The 25,603-nt window shown below is 31.8% G+C and overlaps 1 protein-coding gene across 1 annotated transcript; it reads right to left on the bottom strand.

The window, feature by feature from the left end:
* Window positions 1-239: 239 nt before the first annotated feature.
* Window positions 240-25,108, bottom strand: LOC133186399 (uncharacterized). Its single transcript, XM_061321655.1, has 7 exons — window positions 24,986-25,108; window positions 18,410-18,541; window positions 4,096-4,164; window positions 3,072-3,303; window positions 2,225-2,335; window positions 365-459; window positions 240-248 (listed from the first exon to the last, which is right to left on the bottom strand). Exons 1-7 carry the CDS (start codon window positions 25,106-25,108, stop codon window positions 240-242), a joined length of 771 nt encoding a protein of 256 aa, XP_061177639.1.
* Between the last annotated feature and the right edge of the window lie 495 nt (window positions 25,109-25,603).

Raw genomic sequence — 25,603 nt, 5'->3', positions numbered from 1 at the left:
ATAAATTGTACATTTTTTTTAATTAATCAATTAAAGATCAACATATTATGTCATTTGTTAGAATTTACATGTGGATATGCATATCATGAAAAGGTTACTTAAATATTCAAAAATTTGTTTATTCATAGAACTTACTGTATTTTAATTTTTGCTCCCATAATATTCCACTGAGGATTCCAAAGACAAAAAATATAGGGCCAAAGATGAGACCAAGAACTGTGCCAAGATCCTTTCCAGGATTACAAACCCTGTAAAACAATTTACATACTGATGAAATATTTTCATAAGATTTCCCTCGAGTCCTGCTTTTCCTATATATTACGAGATTTATTTCGACATAAATAAATAAAAAAAAATTGAGTACTGACGAGGACGTTCCTTCATTTCTTCTGTCTAGGGTATGTGGAGGGGACATACCAGTCTTTTCCACGCTTCGCAACATCTTTTGGCAAAAAGAATCTGAAAACGTTTAATTTCTTGCATTTTATAATTACCAATAGGCAACACAGGAAATGCAATTATGATAAGTCATTTGTAAGGAACATAGTTAAGGTTATGTATGGTATTTCTAAAATTTATTAATAACCGATGTCTCCTTATAAGCGAGTTCTTTAAAACCGAGTTTTACTGTAAACTCATAAATTAACATTTTAGTTATTAAGGACACATGATACAAACAATTTTTTTATTCTTTGGAGGGGACTTAATATCATGTCACAGTTTTAGAAAAGTGGATAATTCTTTGAATATTTTTCCTTAGAATCGGGGAATGAAATACCTTCCATATACCTTCCCCCCAAAAAGTACACAACTAGAGTAATCATGGTAAAATTGTTTAATCTTCATTCATTTACCCTCCTTTTTTTCTTCAAAAATGTTTCTAAAGGAGCACAGAGTGAACTAATATTACATTTACTCAATAACCTCTTGTATTTTCTAGCAAAAAAGAAATGACACTTGGAAAATTTTAGTTGATACTTCAATAAAATTACAAATATAGACAAATCACACTCAGTAAAGGCTTACAGATGAATATGAATTTTAAAATATGTTAGCTTGGTGCTAAAAGTGTAATATAAACTTTTAAAAAATATACCAAGCCGGGTGAATTTTATGAGGAAAAGCAAAATGGTAAAAATTAGCCTATATGGTATGTGCTGATTTTTACCATTTTGCTTTTCCTCATAAAATTCACCTGGCTTGGTATATTTTCCTAAAGTTTATATTACACTTTTAGCACCAAGCTAACATATTCTGAAATTTATTTTCATCTGTAAACTTTTACTGAATGGGATTTGTCCATATTTGTAAATTTTATTGAAGTATCAACTAATATTTTCCAAGTGTCATTTCTTTTATGCAAGAAAATACAAAAGGTTATTGAGTAAATGTAACATCAGTTCACTCTGTTCTCCTTTAGAAACAGCATTGAAGAAAAAAGAGGGTAAATGAATGAAGATTAAACAATTTTACCATGATTACTCTGGTAATTTTTTGTACTTTTTGGGGGAAATATGGAAGGTATTTCATTCTCCAATTCTAAGGAGAAACATTCAAAGAATTGTCCACTTTTCTAAAACTGTGAGATGATATTAAGTCTCCTCCAAAGAAATAAAATGTTTGTAACATCTGTCCTTAAACCTAAGTGGGCTTAGTTGTTAATCAAATATAATGACTGGATATGCAGCAAAGAGACCTCAATTTTGTAAACTATATTTTTTTGTCTATAACAGATTAGATTTTAATTTTGGTACAAGTAACTACCATAATGAGTGTGTAAAATATTTTGTACTAGAATTGCTCAAAACAGTCCAATCAACCCATTGATATTTGATAGACAGATAAAAAAAACTTTTATGGGAACATGAATACCCTCTTAGGATACAATACATTGACTTTTAGTAAAACACACTTTTTGGAACTTTCGCGACTCTTTGAAATACTTCTCCCTTTTTGTCATCGATTTTAGCTTTCTAGAAAAAATGTTTAGCAATTTTGGACTAATCTTTAAAACCTTTGTATATTAAAAGGCCTTTGGTAGTTCCTAGTGAAAATCCAAGAATTATTATAAAAATCTATCTGATAATGTTGAAGTAATAAACTTGGGAAAAGATTTAAAATCTTTTTTAATGTCTTACAAAGGTGAAATGTCTCTCCAATTTCATATTTTTGGGGTTTTTTTTAAATTTTGAATGTAATAAATTCAAAACAAAATATAACTCACAGTTAAATATGTCTGCGGAGAAAAATGTTTTGGAGCAGCTACTTGAAGTGCAGCGTTCTGTGAATAATACCTGGATATCTTGACTGAAGCTGTCATATCCGATACAATATCCTAGAAAGGAAACAATTCAAACATGCTCCTTAAATTCGAAAACCAAAAATACAAAATCATTTAAATTATAGTGCCAATTAAAGATAAAAAAAAAATTTTACTGTTACGACGAGAAGGCACATTATAAATATAGTGCATGTAACAGTGGAAATTGACACCCCGAGGAAATCCATTGTCAACCGACGCGTCAGCGTCTGTGCCTCAAATACATGCACTATTTACTTTTTTATACTGAATGTCTTATTGATTTAGGATGTCAGCAAAAGAAATTCGGAGATCGTCGTCAAGTTCACGTTAAGAAAGCTTTCAAACTTTCCACTTCTGTTTTTCTCAATAAGAAAGCTTCGAAAAAGATTAACCGACATCTATATTGTTTGTTTAATACTCAGAGAGTCCTTTGTCATCTTAAGTTTCGTTATTTCTGCACTCGCAAGCATTTTTCGTCTATCATTTGTTGTTTTCAATCATGCTACACTGGCTGCAAGCTTTGATTGACGTCAAGATTATTCAGCTTCTTTCAAATGTACAACTGACGTTTTGAAAATTCTACGACTAACCGTATGCGCATAATTTACAAGCATGAGACATTATAGTTGTGTTACCCATTGTCAAGTAAGTTACTTATTCTTAGGGTAACATAATAAATTGTTAAATGCGTCTAAACCAATCAGATTTTAGTATTTAACACGAAAGTATAATAAAACTAGATGGTGTTCAGACCTCAGATATTACTAACCGGGTGAGTAAATTGCTGGAGCACATACTTCGTACAGCTTGTCTTTTGTTGTACTGAGAAGGCAATGATAAACAAAGTCCTCAGGTTTTGAACAGTTTTGCAATTTTGCTAAACTTTCACAATCCTTTTTGTCCTTAGCCGTTTGTAGTTCTTTTGGGTTTTGTGGACAAGCGGGTACAATAGCTAGTGTTGGTTTTGATGCTTTGCAAGAATCTGAGTCACAGACATATGCCTAAATAAACAGAATTTAACCCTGCAAAATACAGTTGTATAAACAAGGAAGGTGGCTTGCATTTCCATGTGTTTATCGCCTGAATGTTGGATAAAAACCTTATGAAAAGAAAGAAAATTTTAATTTTAAAATGTTATGCTAGATTAGTTACTCCAGCCTCGATGGCATACAAGTTTTATCAGAATATCGATTTTATCCCTAGAAATAGTGTTTTATTGTACGTTCTACTAAATTTTGTGATTAAACGGAAGCTTTATAATGTAATTTTTTTTTTTTTTGTAATTTTTTCTTATTACTTTGACCAAGTTCAGTTATTTTTCAATCAGATACACTTTTACTGCTTACATTTATAACATTTGACAAGTATAAAGGTTTAGTATATACTTATATTATAAAGCATATTTGTGAGAAATATAAATATACAAGCCCTTGCCATCTTTAAAAAAAAATATTTGGTTGCCCTCTCTCGACTGATTTGTTAGCATGGCCCAACTCAATACTATTTTGAACTTCCAGGAAACATTTTTTAACGCATTTCTAAAAATATATGTCGAAAATTCAGCATTGATTTTGAAGTTTTCTTGGAAAAAAATATTTCTCACCAACATGTACCTATCGACCAGATTTTTCATCTGGAGTCGGGTGAGGCCAAACAAACATTATTTTAAATTATCATTTAGGACTTGTTTTATTCTTTCCTTCTCACTATGGACTTAAATAATTTCTCTGACCACCTACAACAAAGTTTCTAGAGATATGAATTTTTCACACTTTCTTTCAAAGTAACCAAACCTTTTTAAGGAGAAAAATACAAGTGAAAACAACTATCCGGATATACTGTCTTCTCTTTCCTTTTTTCATCTGCAATAAGCAATAAACAAAAGTAAATTTAAAAATTTATATGATTAAATCTTAGTGCAATTTATAATTTACATTTGTTTGGAATAGAGGAACAAAAAATAATTTTTGACCTGATCTATGAGGAACAACTCGACGAAAAATTCTCAAAGCAGCATACATATAATTGATTGTTCTCTTCTTCTTCTTTTCTTCCTTTATATAACATTTTTCATGCTTTGTTTGCTTGTATGCTAATATGTTTTGTGAAAGCAGTAAATAAAAATCAATAAATGGAGGATATTTAGAGTATTAAATGTTCTTTTTTCAGAATTTATCGATGTGTTAACTTATGCCTTTGTACTCACAAACTGAATAAAAGTGCTAAGTCTACACATGGATAAATCATATATATATATATATATATATATATATATATATATATATATATATATATATATATATATATATATATATATATATTATATATAGAACGTTTACTTCTTATGATTCCAATAACGACGTGTTAAAATTATTTCTCTTTGAAGCCTCCATACAAATCCGTTATTTCTGTACAAGAGCAGGGATACATTATGCCGCGACGTGGAAATGAAACGAAATCGAAGTCTCCCCCGGATTTTACAACTGTCCATGTTAAGGAGGCTCCTGTGACCTTAATGGTAATTGGAACGTGGTGAAATTTCCCAGACTTGTTGCATAATGGTCTTTTTTATAAATATGTCTTTTGTTTGCTTTAATCACATCACGATAAAATTTTAGAAAGAAATTCTACAAACTTTTGGATAACCCTCGTAAAAGTAGACTTCAGAGGAATTCGTCCCTGACCATGTTGAAATTAACAACACACACTTTAAAACAAAAATAGCATACCGACGACTCCTTGATTTGCTCTTGGTTCAGAATATAGGATGTAGAAATATAAATTTGAGGTCTGACAGTCTGAGGTACGTTTCTCTTTCCTATCAGCGCTTCCGAGAACTGAGTGATTTGCTTAGCTTTAGGAACGACAATAATATGACATCAGGGATTTAAAAATTCACACTTGTGATCTGACAGTAACATATAACGCATTCCAAAATCAAAACAGAAAATCTTTTTTTTTCTGTTTTAGGCATTTTGCCCTTAGGTATTGACAAAATCCAACAAAAACACAGTTTTATAGGATATTTATTGATAAGATTGTGAAAAATCAGCATTTTTCTAATGGAAACACGATCTAGTGTCACAAATAAACTGAAATGTAAATATTTGGAGGAAATATTGACAATTTAGCAAGACTTTACGGGGTAAATTCCCCCCCCCCCCAAAGAAAATCACTGATTCACATCTTAAAGATAGGAAAAACCTACAAGGTAAATTTCCTCTCAAAAATTAAATTGATACAGTTAACCTACAGTAATTCAAAGCAAAAGCAACCATTTTTTAGATAGCAAGACTTTACGGGGTAAATTTCCCCCAAAGAAGGTATCACTGATGCAGTTTTCACTACTCTTAAAAAAAAGTTAACATTACACTTTGAAAATCGCAAAACTCTCCAGAGTAAATTTCCTCTCAAAAATGACATTGATGCAGTTTATATACAGTGTTTGAAAGCAAAAGCAACCATCTTGATGATAGCAAGACTTTACGGGGTAAATTTCCCCCCAAAGAAAATCAGTAATACAGTATTTATGATTCGCTAACATCGTTAAGATGGCAACGATTTACAGAGTACTTTTTCTCTCAAAAATTATATTGATACATTTTATACGCAGTATTTCAAAGCATAAACACCAATCTTGTAGATAGCAAGATTTTACGGGGTAAATTTCCCCCCAAAGAATATCACTGATACAGTATTCACTTTCTTATGAAAGCGAACATTACACTTTGAAAATCGCAGAACTCTACAGTGAAAATTTCCTCTCAAAAATGACATTGTTTCAGTTTATATACAGTGTTTGAAAGCAAAGGCAACCATCTTGATGATAGCAAGACTTTACGGGGTAAATTTCCCCTCAAAGAAAATCACTAATACAGTATTTCTGATTCGCAAACATCGTGAAAATGGCAACAATCTACAGGGTAATTTTTCTCTCAAAAATGATATTGATGCAGTTTATACAAGGTATTTCAAAACAAAAATATCCATCTTTTAGATAGCAAGATTTTACGGGGTAAATTTCCCCCAAAAGAATATCACTGATACAGAATTTTTATTCTTCACAATATCTTGGCGGTAACGAAAATCTACAGGGTAAATTTCCTCTCAAAAAATATTATTGATACAGTTTATCTTATACTTAGAAAAAGCGAACATCACACTTCGAAAATCGCAGAACTCTACAGGGTAAATTTCCTCTCAAAGATGATATTGATACAGTTTATATACAGTAATTAAAAGCAAAAACACCCATCTTTTAGATAGCGAGACTTTATGGGGTAAATTTTCCCGCAAAGAAAAAAACTTATATAGATTTTTTGATTCACAACATCTTAAAGATAGCAAAAATCTACAGGGTAAACTGCCTCTCAAAAATTACATCGATACAGTTTCCATATATTAATTCAAATCAAAAACACCAATCTTTTAGAAAGTAAGACTTTACGGGGTAAATTTCCCCCCAAAGATGGTATCACTAATACAGTATTCAATACTCTTATAAAAGCGAATATTACACTTTGAAAATCGCAGAACTCTACAGGGTAAATTTCCTCTCAAAAATAACATTGATACAGTTTATATACAGTGTTTCAAAGCAAAAACACCCATCTTTTAGATAACAAGACTTTACGGGGTAAATTTCCCCCCAAAGGATATGACTGATACATAATTTATGCTTCGCAATATCTTGGAGATAGTAAAAATCTACGGGGTAAATTTCCTCTCAAAAATATTACTGATACAGTTTACATCATACTTAGAAAAAGCAAACATTACAATTTGAAAAAAAGCAAGTATGTACAGGGTAAATCCTCCCCAAAGAGTATCAATAATACAGCATATATTATTCAAAGCATGAACAAACATTGCAACTCGATGATAGCAAGACTTTACGGGGTAAACCCCCCCTCCCTCCCCCCCCCCCCCCCCCCCAACAAAGAATATCACTGATACAGTTTATATAATTCACAAAATGAAACAAATATAACTTTTTGAAAAAAGCAGAACTTTTCAAGGTAAATTTCCTCTCATAAAATAAATTAATCCTGTATATATTGTTTACAGAAAAAAGCATACATTACATCTTGATGACAAAAAGACTCGGGGTGAATTTCATATCAAAGAATATGAATGATATATTATTTTTATATTACAAACGATACTTTTATCTAAATATCATGCAATCTGGAAAAGCTAAATATTAAAGTTAACATAATATTACGCCTTCTAAACATAGAAAAGCATACATAAACAAAAAAAAAAAAACTCTGACACATTTCTTTCTCTGTTAAAAAAAAATACGATTTCTTTGTTTAAACAGCGTCCTCCTTTACTATCTTTGACCGAGGTTCCACTACTATGCTTTTCTCTTGGCTGATAAAATAGATAGATTGTAGAGTGCATTTTCCGAAGGAAATCTGGCAACCATATTCTGAACCAAACCATAGTCTCCCTATGGATGAAAATTTTAAGTCTCATAAACTTCAATTTCCCAAAGCCTTAGGCATTTATATATGATTTCTTGACAGATATGACTGGTTTAATATTGCGCACTTGAGTAGATCAAGAGCAGCAGGTGCCTGCTTCGAATTTTTGTAAAACAGTCTTTCTGTTTATATTGTATGGAAATTGCATTCATCTAAAGATCCCCCAACACACACTCATATACACACATACATTTATAAATGTTTCTTTTGAGAATGATGCTCATGCGTGATATGGGTCTAAATCGTAAAATAATCAAAAAAGTTAAATGCACTTACTATAGTATTGTATTTGTAATAAGAAAAGTTCAGACAGGACATATAATTACATGTATTACTGATGCCCTCTAGGTCCATCATGGACGTTTTTAAGGGGAAGTGAAAGAGGTAACTGATAGCATATGCAGATAGTTTTACTACAACCTAAATGGTGGTCAAAGTGTTTAACATTTCAGCTTCAGTTATTTCACTAATAAAGAAAGCAACTAAATTCCGAAATCCTTATGCTTGGGCATTGGAATTGTAGATCAGGAACGAATTCAAATGCAGATACTTCATAAAACATACATATATCGTGACATATATAAAATTGTATATTTACCTTGATTGTTCAAGATTTGGACTTGAATTTGTATTTCAGTTCCACCACAAAGCAGTCTCTTTTGTATCGAATCGTCGATAAAAGTACACTTTTGAAACACTCTTAAAGTACTTGCGTGCACAAAACTGAGAGGTCATCAAGCCTGGTTTCCTTTCCCTAATTTGCGTGACCTTTGGCGTGGATGAGCCAGAGAACAAGGCAAATGAACGCTGGACATATCAATACGGCCAATAATATTTCAATTCCCAACTCACTATTCATCATGTAGTGTATATTACAGGGGAACGGACTAATCAACTATACGCATTGCTTTCAAGGAAAATGAGTGAATTTCTCAATGGGTGGTTGCGAGAGAGAAATTGAAGTGATCTATTTATCATTACTTTACTGTTTACTCTTCCGCTGCGTGAATTCCAAATGTTAATCAACCCTCTTACTGGATAGCATTGCGGCCATGTCATAAAACTGACCTAAGTTAAGATAATTTCTCCATCTTCTCAGCATCCATATCTTGATCTATAAAAAGCACAGGTTGCCCTCCTTAAAACTTGGTGACATTTTACATATACTCTACTGCAATTGCATCATCTATTCATGTGGCAGTTAATTATTATTACTTTACAAAATATGTGGTTTCAAAGATGTGAAAAAATTATGAACAGTTATTCTTTTTTCAGTTGATCTTTCTACACTGAAGCAGCCTTAGGTTGAAAAAGAGAAAAATAAACTAAAAAAATAGCTAATGAAAAGCAATATTGATAGAACGTATTCTTGACTTTAAAACTCGAATATATTGTACATCATTTTAAAAATTAAAGAAAAAATATCCATCTTCTAATTACTTTCTATATGCCGGTGTCTATCTTTCCTAGCTGTATTCTTTGCGGAGTATCAGATGCCAAGTGCAAAAATTAATGAAAGAATGATAGAGAAAAAATTTAAACATAAATTTTTTTTCATGTACCATAATTACAGTGACGAAATCTATCTACTTCTGTTTATATTTTTATCTTTACATGTCTTTTTCCGAAATTATAACACGTTATATTTTGTATACATGTACATGCGTATATGTACAGATTAAGAGAAATGTACATGTATAAAAAAAAAAATAAAACCTTAGGTATACATGGTAAAGGCCGTGTACCACATTTGATAAATAGAAAGAAGAAAAAAGGAATAACCGAGTGGTTTTCGAGTATTAATCTCATCTAACTTCTTATTTATAACATTTTTTGTGATTAATTTTAATAATTGAATATTTAAACACTGCACATATAGGCAGGATTATTTATGAAAATTTTCAAAGAACAGAATTGTTACTTAGCAGACATTTTCGACAATCGATTATGCCGGAAAGGTCCGAGATGATTGCGATTGTCATAGTCAAGGTCATTCTATTTTAGTTCAAAAACGTATCGTTTACAATGACTTTCTCTATTCCGCGTTATACCAAACAACCCTCGCAGCCAAGTATAGATGACTATCAGATTTTCAACCCATCAGTTAACGATTAGTAGCAATGTGTGCTCAGCATGTATGCTTTAGTATTCAAAGGCAATGATATCGCATCGCCCATCCTGCAGAAGTCGCCATGCAATTCAGTCAATTAATTTAGAAGAAAATTCTTTTACACTTTATTGCTTAGCATGGTATTACAAAATATAAAGAAATACACAAAAAATGCACAGTTTTTTTTTTAATGTTAAGAATGATGTACTCATAAATCATTTTTTTTTAAATTCGGAATAAAGTTCTTTCAATATTGCTTTTTTAATATCTATTTTTTTCATTAATTTTTTTCTTTTTTAACTTAAAGGAGTAGCAGTATAGATAGATGAACTTTCTTAGGGAAGGAATAACTGTTCATGATTTTTGTTACATTTTGAAAAAAAAAAAAAAAAACAACAACAAAAAAAACAAAAACAAAAACATTTTCAACAGTGCAATAATTACTGCCACGGGAATGAATTATGCATATGCGATTGCAGTAGAGTACATGTAAAACAAGTAACTTAGTATAATGGAATGAAATTCAATGACCTTGAAAAATCACCATATTCAAAGAGAGCAGCTTGTGCACCCCAAGAAATCCCGTCCGATTTAGCTGTGAGCTGAACTCAATACAAGTGCAATTAACGCTAATCACTGATATTCCCCTAAGAGTGATTTGAGACAATTGATGGCAGAATCTTGGAGAGGTGGATCTAAGGAAAAAAATTACTTTTACAAATATATTCTTCGGATGTCATTGATGATTTTAGCATTCATTTCCTTTGATATGATTAATTATTTTGCTACCACGCATTCTTCTACATTTTTGCATGTGGAATTTATTTCAATTTTATTTAAAATTAATTAAAATTTTCTTGGAATTTAGCGATTTTTTTATTATAGCCTTTAAATATTTCTGAATCTAAGGAGAATTCATGATGTGCAAATCCCTCTAGGACACAGCGAGTTACATGTACCCAATACGATGCATATTTCACTTACCCCTTAAGAAGAAGGAAAACACGACCTATTTACACCCTTTCTACTAAGCATTCAAAGGCAACATTTCTCAATATTTTAAATTTTAATTCTTTTCACCACACACTCTCCCTCCGTTCTATGCCCTAGATTCAGCTCAATCCACCCGTATACATCATTAGACATATTTAAGGGGGAAAAACTGTGTTTTTAATTGGCACTACTTCCGTGGTCAATGAAATAGGATTTAATTAGTAACCTATGACATATTTATACCTTCTACCATCAAATTAAGGGTTACAGATTCGAACATTTATTTTAATTTCCTTTTTGTTTTACTTTGTTTATTGTTAACTCGTTTATTTCCTATAATTATATGCTTCATTTTAAATTCATTATTATTATTGAGCCCGTAGGATATTGAAATCATGCCCCCCCCCCCAAAAAAAAAATAGGGCCTCAAATTGTTCTCTGAAAATTAAGTTTTGAAGCTTTAATTTTACAATCTGTAAAAGTTTTTGATCCTTCCCTCAACACTGCTGACATCATTTGTCTCGCAACATTCGCATGGGTAATATAAAGATTAGCGTTAATTGCACTTTGATTAAATTCAGTCTAAAGCTACACCTAAGAAAATCCACAGAATTTCTTCCAATGCTCTTAGCTTTGATAGATAACAGATTTAGCTGCTGAGAAAATTTAGAAATAACAGCCTAACTAAGGTCAGATTTATGACACGGCCGCAATGCTATCCAATACAACGGGTTGAATAAACAGGACTTCACGCAGCGGGAAAGTAAACAGTAAAATGATGAGGGACAGATCACCTCAATTCAATATGTTCAATAATTTTCTTGAAAGCAATATGTTTATTTTAATTTTTGTGTGAAAACAGTTGATTTTTTTCGTTTCCCTATAATATACCCTACATTCATACTTGGTGGATTGTGTGTTGGGAATCTAAATATTATTGGCCGTATTGATATGCGCGGCGTCCGTTTTCCTTGTTCCTTGCCTCATCCACGCCAAGGACACAGAGAACACTAAGAAATTTAGAGAAAGGAAACCAGGCTAGATGACCTCTCAGTTTCCTGAACACAAGTATTTTAGGAGTGTTTCAAAAGTGTACTTTTATGACGATTTGATACAAAAGTGACTGTTTTGTGCTGAATGGAACAATTACAAATTCAAGACCAAATCTTGAACAATAAAGGTAAATATACAATTATATATATGTCACTATATATATATATATATATAAAAGCAGTATCTGCATTTGAATTTGTTCCTGATCTACAATTCCATTGCCTAGCATGAAGATTTCGGAACTTGGTTGCTTTCTTTATTACGTGAAATAACTGAAGCTGAAATGTTAAACACTTTAACCAACATTTAGGTTGCAGTAAAACTATATGCTCTCAGTTACCTCTCGCACTTCCCCTTAAATAAAACTTTCATGATGGACCTAGAGGGCATCAGAAATACATATAATTATATGTCCTGTCTGAACTTTTCTAATTACAAATAAAATACTATAGTGAGTGAATTTAACTGTTTTGATAATCTTTTAATATTAGCTCACATCACAAATAAGCATAAATCTCAAAAGAAGCATTTCAATGTATGTGTATATATGTGTTGTCGGGGGGAGGGGGTCTTTAGAATATTGAATGAAATTTCCATACCAAATAAACAGATAGATTGTTTTACAAAAATTCGGAGCAGGCACCTGCTACTCTTGTGCGCAATATTAAATCCGTCATGCCTTCCCTAAGGGTTTGGAAAATTGAAGTAAATTGAAAAAAAACTATATGATGAGGTGATTTACGAGTCTTAAAATTTCATCCCTAGGTGGATTTTGGATTGGTTCAGAATGTGGTTGCCAGATTTCCTTTGGAAAATGCAATCTGCAATTTGTCTGTTGCATCAGCCAGTAGAAAAGCATGGTAATGGAACTTCGGTCAGAGATAGGATGCTGTTTAAATAAAGAAAGAATAACGGGAGACAAAAGAAAATCTTATTCCTTTAACAGGGAAAGAAAGATGCGAGAAGCTTCACTCTTTTTTTATATTTATAAGATATAATATTATGTTAACCTTAATATTAAGTTTTTCCAGCTTGCATGGTATTTAGTTAGAAACATCGTTTGTAATATAAAAATTATACATTCATTATCCTAAAATTTTATGTCATTAATTTTTTTTGCTATGTTTCATTTTTAAATCAGGGAGAAGTAAAATTGTATTTCCTTTTCTTGATATTTTATTATATTACAAGAAATTACCGTTGGAACGATTTTGGAGGTTTTAACAAAATTATAAGGATTAGCAAATCATCATTTTGAAAGTTTTTAGTGATACTAGCAAAATAGTAAAATGCAAAGCGTCCTTGTAGTACATGTACGTTTTTAAGTTATTTTTTGCTTGAAAGATAAAATATCAGAGACGTAAAATTTTAAGAAGAAAATTATCAAGTGGAGAAATGTTGGTAATAGGGTGTGTATCGGTTTGATAAAAATGCAGGGGGTCATCAAATCTGCAAAATAATTGAAAAGTAACCGTTAAAATTAACTCTAACTGTGAATTATATGCAATTTTAAAAAAAAATGTAGCAAAATTTGTAGACATTTACTTTGTAACATTGATTTCTGCATTGGTTTTAATAAAAAGTACCGACGTAAAAAAAATTATCTAAGATTTTGAGAGAAAATTAATACTCTATTTCTTAGTTTTGAAAATATGTCAGCGAGATGAAGATATTGTAAACTAGTTTGATCAAAAAAAAAATTAAACTGTAACTACATAATCTCGATATAACGGAACAGTTTGTCAGATACTGAGGAAATTAACTCCGAAAATTTTTAGTTAAGATGGGGAGGGGGTACGTGTAGAGTCTTCCTATCATCAAGATGTAATGTTTATTGATTTTGCTTTTTTATAAAAAAAACACTGCGACATTGATATTCTTTGAGGGTAAATTAATCCGGTAGAGTGTTGCTAGCATCAAGATTTTAAGTATGTATTTCCTTTTTAAATAGGACTTTTGTCTAAGGACCTCGTTTGCATTTCCTGTGAAAAATGTATACTTTATCATTGAGATATTTTGGGGGGAAGGGGGAATTTACCCCATAGATCGAAACTTGCCATCATCAAGTTGTAATATTGTTCGTGCTTTGAATAATATATTTTATTATTGATATTCTTTAAGATGAAATTTACCCCAGAGAGTCTTTTTGTCATCAAGATGTACAGATGTAATGTATGCTTTTTCTGTAAAAAGTCAGTTCTGTATCAAATTATCTTAAGAGAGGGAATTTACCTTGTAAGGTTCCGTTGTTTTAAATATGTACGTAATGTTTGTTTTTTCTGTGAATAATATAAACTGTATCAGTGATATTCTTGGGGGGGGGGGGGGGGTTACCCCCTAAAGTCCTGTTATCATCAAGTTGTAATGTTTGTTCATGCTTTCAATATAATATATCATGTATCTTTGATGCTTTTGGGGGAGAAATTTACTCCGTAGATACTTGCTTTTTTTAAAGTGTAATGTTTGCTTTTTCTACGTATAATATAATTTGCATCAATAATATTTTTTGAAAGGAAATTTACCCCGTAGTTTTTTGTTACCGCCAAGATATTGTGAAGCATAAATTCTGTATCAGTGTTATTCTTTTGGGGGAAATTTACCCCGTAAATTCTTGCTATCTAAAAGATGGTTGCTTTTGCTTTGAATTACTGTATATAAACTGTATCTATATCGTCTCTGAGAAGAAATTTACCCTGAAGAGTTTTCTGCGATTTTCAAAGTGTAAACTTCGCTTTTCCTACGTATAAGATAAATTGAGAGGAAATTTACCCTGTAGATTTTTGTTACCGCCAAGATATTGTGAAGCATAAATTCTGTATCAATGATATTCTTTGAGGGGAAAATTACACCGTTAAGACTTGCTATCTAAAAGATGGTTGCTTTTGCTTTGAAATACTGTGTATATACTGTATTAATGTCAGTTTTGAGAGAAAAATTACCCTGTAGATTGTTGCCATCTTCACGATGTTTGTGAATCATAAATACTGTATTAGTGATTTTCTTTGAGGGGAAATTTACCCCGTAAAGTCTTGCTATCATCAAGATGGTTGCTTTTGCTTTCAAACACTGTATTTAAATTAATGTCATTTTTGAGAGGAAATTTACCCTGTAGAGTTCTGCGATTTTCAAAGTGTAATGTTCGCTTTTTATACGAGTAGTGAATACTGTATCATTGATATTCTTTGGGGGGAAATTTACCCCGTAAAATCTTGCTATCTAAAAGATGGTTGCTTTTGCTTTGAAATACTGTGTATATACTGTATTAATTTCATTTTTGAAAGAAAAATTACCCTGTAGATTGTTGCCATCTTCACAATGTTTGCGAATCATAAATACTGTATTAGTGATTTTCTTTGGGGGGAAATTTACCCCGTAAAGTCTTGCTATCATCAAGATGGTTGCTTTTGCTTTCAAACACTGTATACAAACTGAATCAATGTCATTTTTGAGAGGAAATTTACCCTGTAGAGTTCTGCGATTTTCAAAGTGTAATGTTCACTTTTATGAGAGAGTGAATACTTTATCAGTGATATTCCTTGGGGGGAAATTTACCCCGTAAAGTCTTGCTATCTAAAAGATGGTTGCTTTTGCTTTGAAATACTGTAGGTAAACTGTATCAATTTAACTTTTGAGAGGAAATTTACCCTGTAGACTTTTGCTATCTTTAAAATGTGAATCAGTGATTTTCTTTTGGGGGAAATTTACCCCGTAAAATCTTGCTAAATTTTCAATATTTCCTCTGTATATTTACATTTCAATTTGTTTGTGACACTAGATCGTAATTCTATTCGAAAAATGCTGATTTTTCACAATCTTATCAATAAACATCTTATAAAGCTGTGTTTTTTGTTAGATTTTGTCAATACCTAAGGGCAAAATGCCTAAAACAGAAAAAAAGATTTTCTGTTTTGATTTTGGAATGCGTTATATACAGTCCTGTATGTCGTCAGTTTTGATTTTATTTAATTTCAAGTTTCTGTATTCGTTTAGTTAAAACAGCCAAGAAGTAACGATTTCTTTCGATTTTTACAATAAAAGCTAGGCCACAAAATTATTTCTGATTAATCGATGTGTAAACTTTTCTTGAATTTGTTCTCGTCCAATCAAAACACAGGAAATCAATAAAAAGGTTAAGATTGGAATAATTCAATTATGAAGTTGCATGGAAATGAAAGGACTTTATACTAAAGTATAATAACCAGTATTTGACTCCACAATAAAACTTTGATAGTATAATGTATAATTATGTTCTAAACGAGTGGATATCCGCACACTTGAGTGCATAAACTATTCTTATCAGCAATGATGTTAGATATGTCGTCAAGAATATGACGTAAATTCAGATTTTCAATGACTTTGAAAGAAAAGGGTATATTTTACATCATTACTTTGACTAAAACTCATGGAATGCAGTTCTGCAACAGTTCGATCTTTTGACATAATGTGCAGAATTATTACATTAATGAAATACATGCATGTGAATATTGTTCAAAGGCAAGCTTGTGTTTGTTAAAATCTATGCTTAAAATTGAAGGACTTGTGTCCTGTGTTTTCTTTTTTTAATTAACGGAATATCTAAATGATTTGTGACGTCACAGAGAAATAATTTCTGATTTTCATACAATATATACAGTTGTGCACATTCTAGAGATTTTCAAAACTTGGCTTTTATAGGTCTAAAATACGTTTTTACCGCATACATGTATTGCCCTTTAGTTGCTATGCGATACTGAGATTGAAAATGGAGAAACGTTGGTACTTCTGGACTCTTTCAAAATTGTATGTTTATTCCCCCTTTTTTATAATAGATAAGGAGTATTCTCTGAAAACTCTTTTTGAAAGGACTCAAAATTTACAGTTTCGTCACACTTTTAATATTTTCTAATAATGTGGAAAAATCACTTTGATACTTTTTCACAGTAGAATTCTCATTATTTGAATAATTTAATAAATACATACAAATAACATAAATCGTGACTGTTCCTTGTTCCTTTCCCGACCCTAGAAGTAAAAACATGGGTCTTTTTGATACGATCCGTAGGACCCGTGTCATAGTAAGCGTTTGCACGATAAAGAACCCTTGTTCTAGTCATGGCCAGAAGTGTCATACATAGGTTTTAATTTGAAGCTCATTACTGGAAAGTGTCGACGTCTCGAATGAGTTAAAATTCTTGCAAATGACGTAAAACTAAAAACAATCAATTACTTTCAATAAAAAATGGCATTTATATTCAGATGAATTTGTGTGTGTATTTTTACTGTAAAACGTTATATATGCTACAATAAAACTTATTTCACTAATATAAGTAATTAAGCAATATGAAAGGGACTCCTTTCTCAAGTTTGAAAACCTGTAGGCTGCTTTCATTTCCGACCTTAACCAGTGAAGTCAAATGTCTTCAATATTTCACTGCCATATGATAATTCCAAAGTCTCAGATGTAAAAACAGTCACCTATTCAATTTATTGTCTTTTCTACTTTGATCGGTAGTGGGTTGTGATTAGTACGATTTACATAAAGACAAAAGTATCCAAACATGCAAAATACATAATATATATATATATATATATATATATATATATATATATATATATATATATATATATATATATATATATATATGTTCTTTTAAAGATCGGGGAAGTATGAGCATTTGCTTTAATGGCGTTTCCAAATTTCCGAAAAAAATTTTACTTTCGATTTTGAAATGCACACATAATATGTATCCATAACATTTAAGACAAATCAGCTTAATTTTTTTCTCAATGTTTGCCTCTTATTGAACTCAGGTAACCAATATTTTTTTAATATTAATTACATGCATCAATTTGAAGAAGTATGAATTATTTATTACATATCTTTATTACAGATTCCCTATTAATCAAACAAACAACAGATATTATTTTGCTTGTTTAATGTGGCGCTTCTGGCCGCGGTGATCAATTTGCTGGGGCTACCACAGGGCTGCCCCACAATCAACAATCAATACAACAAATGTGACGACCCAAATCGGGCGGATCATGCACTGGGTAGGTCACAAGTGCATGAACGTCACCAATTCAATTATAAATCAAGTTCAATCAATAAATCAATAATCAATCAAGTTCAATCAATCAATCATCATTCAATCAATCAATTCAATATCAATCAAGTCAACTGCTTGTCAATTACAAGCCAATGCACAAATTCAAATCCTGAATTTCAATTTACATGTGCAATAGGATAAACAATGGAATGAGCGTAAGAATATGTGTTGCACTCCTCCAGCTGCGTTGAGGTGCAACGGAATACGCAAACACACAGAATTACCACCGCGACATCGGTTGAAGTGGACGCTGTATCAAGCAGGCAGTCATCACGGAATACGTAAACACACAGAATTCACCACCTTGACATAGGCTGATGTGGACGCTGGACCAATCAGGCTGTATTTACGGAATGAGCAAACACACAAAATTCACCATCGGCACATCGGCTGATGTAGGTGCTGGACCAAGCAAGCCGTCCCTACGTACATATAATATCCGAACACACATAATCCACCACCGCGACATAGGCTGTTGTGGAAGCTGGGCGAAGCAGGCAGTCTTCAGCTACAATGACATAACAAAAAGCAGCAGTATTTGTTCTAAAAACAAGAGGAGGGTGGGTGGGTAAAATTTAAAACATTGCCACAATTTAACTCCCAAAAATTTTCCATGACCTTACCGTTTAATTGATTCTTCTAGAAAGGAGGTAGAAAAGAACTTATTATTAGACTATATACAAATGGACCTAAATTATCCGGAATGATAGCTTGTGACTAAGGGTGAAAATTTATATTTATCCGAATGTACGTAACTTATCCGGAATAGATAAAAATTACTAGGGTTACTGAAATAAACTCACTTATCCGAGACCAGGCTCGTATAAGTGGTATTATTACAGATTCCCTATTAATCAAACAAACAACAGATATTATTTTGCTTGTTTAATGTGGCGCTTCTGGCCGCGGTGATCAATTTGCTGGGGCTACCACAGGGCTGCCCCACAATCAACAATCAATACAACAAATGTGACGACCCAAATCGGGCGGATCATGCACTGGGTAGGTCACAAGTGCATGAACGTCACCAATTCAATTATAAATCAAGTTCAATCAATAAATCAATAATCAATCAATTTCAATCAATCAATCATCATTCAATCAATCAATTCAATATCAATCAAGTCAACTGCTTGTCAATTACAAGCCAATGCACAAATTCAAATCCTGAATTTCAATTTACATGTGCAATAGGATAAACAATGGAATGAGCGTAAGAATATGTGTTGCACTCCTCCAGTTGCGTTGAGGTGCGACGGAATACGCCACTTGCAAGGGCCATGAATACTCGTGTCTACCACGAGTAAGAATGGAACTGCAACCGCCACCAATGGGGGTGCCAAGAACCATGGTGACGGCGGCAGTACCTCAACGCAAATGGTCACCGTCGACCAGGGCCTGCTCATTCACCAATACAACTTATAAAACAAGTGACTTATTAGTCAATTACTATTCAATGCATTAAAACAAAATATGAATTTAAATCGTCAACGGTCATTGACCTATTCCGTTATATGTGTTGAAATGCAATTATGGACTTGTGAGAATAAAATAATTCCCGGTTTAATCTAAAATTGTGGATCCATACCTGCACTCTATTCCCTGTCCCGTTGGTTTATTTTATTGTATTACTTACCTACTAGGTTGTTACTCCTGTTACGCATTTTTATGGCTTTTATAAAAATTTAAACTATCTTTGCAAGTATTGGTTATAGTTGTACTAAAAAGTGTGGAGTGTATCAGACCCAAATTGAACAAAAACGAGATATTTACGTCATCTCTGAACTTAGAATACTTTTAAAAACAATATTTGTGTACTTAACCCCCCCTTCTCATTTCCCCAGCTGCATAAATCATATTTCCTCTTCACAATTTATCAAACAACTATAATCCATAGTAAAATTAAAAAAAAAAAAAAAAATAAATCATTGAAATGAAAGAAAGTAAAAATATGTGAGCCTTGTAACAACTACTTAATGGATGCCTAAACATGTACATTTTTTAGCCAGCGTTTCAAAGCTAAAATAACCCCCCTGCATGTTGGTGGCAAATGTGCTTTAGCGGTTGCTCCCCAATTGTAGTGAATGAGATTTAAATTTTGTATTCTACAAATAATAAAACATATGGGCATGATATGCCGTATCCAATTCTGACTAAACCTGCTCGAAGTTTCCCTGAAAAAAGGATAAACACCTTTTATGACTGGTCATGGAAGTACTTGCAACTACATTCGAATCGTTAAACTGTTTTAATTAAAAATAACTGCCAAGGCTTATTAATTTAATCATCACCTATTAAGTGTTTTAAAGTACGACTAATTTTAGTTTTATATAACCTCATGCCATAAGGGTAGTTTAACCTATTTCAAACAAAAAGAAGAATACTTTATATCGCTATTACTTAACGTAATGAAACTCTTTTGCGTTGCAGGTAGGAAACGTTGATTAATAGCTGAGGACAATGTGCTATAGCTATTGACTACACTCTATGAGATCGATCACTGCAGATTCTTAAGGGACATATAATATAAGAAAGAAGCCCTGGTGAAATACCTAGCTAAATGTTCGTTGCACCACGCTATGAAATTAAAATGCTAGCTCTCTTGTGTTAATTTTTTGTGGATATTTCCCGCTAAGTAGACTATTCTAATAATAAGTTTAATCATTTTCTTTCTGATAAACGTTATTTTGGAAGTCTAAATATTCCGAATACTTTGACTTGCTTTCTGAAGTGCAACCATCGGCATTACATTGTACCTTCGGCATACTTATTGTTCGTATCATTCAATTGTCACTAGCGTAAACAATATATGTAAACAACATGTTATGCCCCGAAAATGAATGGAGATTTATAATTTTTTTGACTTTATTGCAAAACAGCCGCAGTAAGTTATACAATTCGAGGTAATTGCGATACTAAGTGTTCTGAGCATTCAAAAAATATCTGTAAGGGAGTAGTTTTATCTCTGGGAAATTTAAGGTATAATCGTGGACCATTGTGTATTACACACAATTATACATGTATTTGGTAAAAATTAAACAGAATGATAAAATTAGTTTCAAGGCTTAAATCCCCATTAGACACTGACATAGGTGTGCAATAAAATAGATAAACACAATAAAATATCCGAGAAAACAAATTCTTGAGTACGTTGCAACTCTTTGTCCATGGGTATGTGCGGTGGAAAAAAACTGGTATACTTTATAAGGCATACTTCTGGAGATATCTTGGATATCCCTTACCAGATTAGCTTAAAATTGAATGTCAGTGTACCTTAAATAAATGGATCAATATTGTTTTGACAACACATTATTAACTCCTTGGTTTTGACTTTTCTTATGTACTAGTAAATTCAATATTGCAATTTCATATCAACCTATTAAATCTTTAAATAATAATAATAATTGATTCATATATAATTTAACTGATTATTTGACAAGCTTTGTTTCCCCGTCTCGTCGAACACATTAGCAGACTATCCATTCAAAGATAGCCTGATAAGCAACATACGGAGCAAGTACTGGGTGCTGCTTATCCTAGTGAGACTCCTGACCAATCACTTTTATTAATCTGCCTATCACAGTGCTCTAATAGCTTAACTAAATATCAGAACTAGTCCATCCGACGGAGACGAGGAACCAATTTGATTTTGACCATCTTTTTTAAAAAAAATTACCAGTTTATTTGAAAATGCCCCCCCCCCCTTTCACACAAAGACTCGCTTAACCAAATTATACTTTTCCCTAGAATGTAATCTAATAGCTGCGATTAATTGAAGCTGGATTAGGATCTATATCATTTGCCAATTCCACTTTTATATCTAGTATTAGCACAACTGCAACATTTCCTACTTGTTTCTTTTTTGCAAATCTTTAATTACTATTCTAATGAATTACTGGGGAAGTGATAAGGTCATGCTTTGATGGAAAGGAATGTTGTGCCCATTGCAGCTGTTGACTCACTGATAAAGCTGTCTTAAAAAAATGAAATTAAAAATGTTGACCTGTTTTTGGTAATGTACCTGAAAATAAATAATTATGGTAACATACATCTGTAATCACTATCAATTACTTAAGGTTTTTTATGTACTTACTGCCTTTTGTACCAATATAATTTGCTCCTTGCTTGTGCCTGAACCCTGCAAATTTGCCTACCTATTCTAATGCATATGAAGAATACTTTTCCACAGCTTTGCTGCAGTTTGACTGCTCACTGTGAGACAAATGCTTGCAAATTTAATAAGAAATGTTTTCATCCTATTTCAATAAACTGTGATTTTGCTTTCATTAGTTGGATTTTTATGCAGAAATTGACCATGTGGACCAAATGAGCTCCCATATGTTGTGTAACATAATATACAAGTTAACTCCCATCCCATAATGTAATAGGAAAATCAGTTCATACAATATCATCCATAAAACCTTACACCTTTGTGTTTTCTTAAAAAAAAAAAAAAAAAAAAAAAAAAAAAAAAAGGAAAAGATGACAAACAGTTCTGTTCCAAACCTTTTCAAAAGACCAACAAACAAATGAAATGATACAAGTCTGCAAATAGAGCATAACACTTACACAATTTAATAAACCTCCTCTCAGTACACACAGTACTTTGATTACTTGAAAAGTGAAAGTGCACAAATTCTCGTGAATGCTTTCTCCGATTTAACGACGATTACATTTTGTAAAATGCGAATCAATATACCTCCTTCGAGCACGATAAATCTATGTAGAAAACAAACTAAAATCCTTCTAGTAAGCCCAGCTTCTGAGAATATTCCGTGTTTTATGAAATTATCCCCCCCCCCCCCCCCGTTATAGCTATGATGGACTCGAAGTTTAACATTTCGCTCCTAAAAATAATAACTCAAGTTAAACAATCATTTGACCCCCAAACTGATCTTAATATATTCCTGTTACCTGTAAAGTCTCACAAAATACAACATCGCGTAAAATCAATTCAATTTACGAAAAAGTCCAATCAGGCCAAATCCAAAGTCAAACTTCGCCATCGATACGTCTAATTTGCTTTGAAACTACAAACCTCAATAGTTATACTAAAAATCAAACTTATTTGATTTAAAAAATTTAAAACATTGCCACAATTTAACTCCCAAAAATTTTCCATGACCTTACCGTTTAATTGATTCTTCTAGAAAGGAGGTAGAAAAGAACTTATTATTAGACTATATACAAATGGACCTAAATTATCCGGAATGATAGCTTGTGACTAAGGGTGAAAATTTATATTTATCCGAATGTACGTAACTTATCCGGAATAGATAAAAATTACTAGGGTTACTGAAATAAACTCACTTATCCGAGACCAGGCTCGTATAAGTGGTAGTATTTACCTTCAATGATCTGTCAAAATCTGATCCTCGCAGGTAAATTTAGATTGCGCTTGTCATGTGACACCCTGTCGACAAAAGTATCCAAACATGCAAAATACATAATATATATATATATATATATATATATATATATATATATATATATATATATATATATATATATATATATATATATATATATATATATATATATGTTCTTTTAAAGATCGGGGAAGTATGAGCATTTGCTTTAATGGCGTTTCCAAATTTCCGAAAAAAATTTTACTTTCGATTTTGAAATGCACACATAATATGTATCCATAACATTTAAGACAAATCAGCTTAATTTTTTTCTCAATGTTTGCCTCTTATTGAACTCAGGTAACCAATATTTTTTTAATATTAATTACATGCATCAATTTGAAGAAGTATGAATTATTTATTACATATCTGTATTTACCTTCAATGATCTGTCAAAATCTGATCCTCGCAGGTAAATTTAGATTGCGCTTGTCATGTGACACCCTGTCGACACGATATACACTTACCCTGCGCACATGAATATGTTGTTCAAAACATAAATAAAAAAAAGACAGTTCTCCCTACTACACTTTTAAATTATACCCTAATATATCAAAAAAAGTAATTCAATGAATGAAAGAGATCAGCAAATTTCATGGTTAATTTCATACATTTTTTTTTTTTTTTTTGAATTTGCATTTCATTCATTTTTTTTTTTATTTCGTCTTCACAATCAGAAGGGAACAAAAACATACCAGGTATATTTTGGGTTCAGGTTTTTTGAACAGTGTTTATAGTAACATACAAATTAGTTACTTCATCACATAAAAACTGATAATATGAAAGGTTGCCCAAACAATCTTTACATTTTGTTTATTTGATTTTCTAGGTACATTCAGATTGCATGGAATTATTTACAAAATATTGAAATACTGATTCTATTTTATCATCATATTTTTTGCCATGCTAGCTCTTCTCAACAGTGTGCATTTTGGTCATCAATTTAATTTACATTGATTTTTTTTCTTAGCTGTAATTTTCATTGAAATATTTAAAGCAGGGTTTCTATTTCTATTTGAAATTCAAAACTGACAGCAATGGGCGTGACTTAGTTTGTTATTGTTACACCGGATGTTGTTTACATCACATGCAGGCACGGTAGTAAGAAAGCCAGAATGATGCAATGTTTGACTTACTTTCATCTCTAGATAAATACAACCTCCAAAAGATAAAATCGATAGAATAAAGTTTTTTTTTACATCTTTATCGATATCAGAATATCAGAATAGCTATAAAATCCTCACTATATTTTCTATATTATAAATGGCTAATAAAAAAAGAAATAAAAAAATGTTGATTTGATAGATTATCAACTAAAAAGTAATAAAAAAATGTTGATTTGATAGATTATCAACTAAAAAGTAATAAAAAAAAAATGTTGATTTGATAGATTATCAGCTAAAAAATATTCGCACAAACATGACAAATGACCCATGCGTTGTAAACATTTGGATTTGGTATATACTCAACAATATTCACATAATGTTGGCATAGTGTTAAGTCTCTGCCATTCCTGTCCTGGCTGATAATGTTCTAAAGCTTGCCTTTTTGGTACACAGGGGATCACTCCATACTCCACGATGTAAAGCATTGGCCAAAATCTGTTTCCCTCCTGTCGTAATTTTGAATTCCGGGGATAGGGCGGTCTGAATGGTTTTACTTCCCATCATACTAATTGCCTATTGTTGTCCTCTGAAATGCAGAGAGACAATTCCTTTCTGTTACTGTTAATATATCTTTACACATTTTTATCTTGCACGTGTTCCCGTCAAAATTTCTCATACTGTGACGAATCAAGAGGGTAAAAATCCAAGTCCTATGCAGAAAGATATGATCTAATGTCTCTATTTACATTTCACTCACGTTCAAAATTAATCCCTGCTTTTCCCCATTTTCTTTACAAAATAAACTAACACTTAGATGGAAAATTATCTCTAATTTATGATAATAGTTTAGATACTAATTGATGATGTTGTGGGAAGTCTTCCCCCCTCCCTTGCACATGATAAATGCGGTGATGAGAAAATGATTTGTTAGTTTCTGAAGTTTTGTCATACTTGTAGGATCAAACAAAGAATTTTCTTTTTAAATTGTAATATAATACTTTTAACTTAGGTAGAAAATAAAAAAATGACTAAAAAAAATAACAATGTTCGTGTGAA

The sequence above is a fragment of the Saccostrea echinata genome, unplaced genomic scaffold (assembly GCF_033153115.1).
Source record: "Saccostrea echinata isolate AGI-Se365-2 ecotype Australia unplaced genomic scaffold, CSIRO_AGI_Sech_v1 ptg000013l, whole genome shotgun sequence".
Classification (NCBI taxonomy): domain Eukaryota; kingdom Metazoa; phylum Mollusca; class Bivalvia; order Ostreida; family Ostreidae; genus Saccostrea; species Saccostrea echinata.
This window is presented reverse-complemented; position numbering and strand designations above follow the sequence as displayed.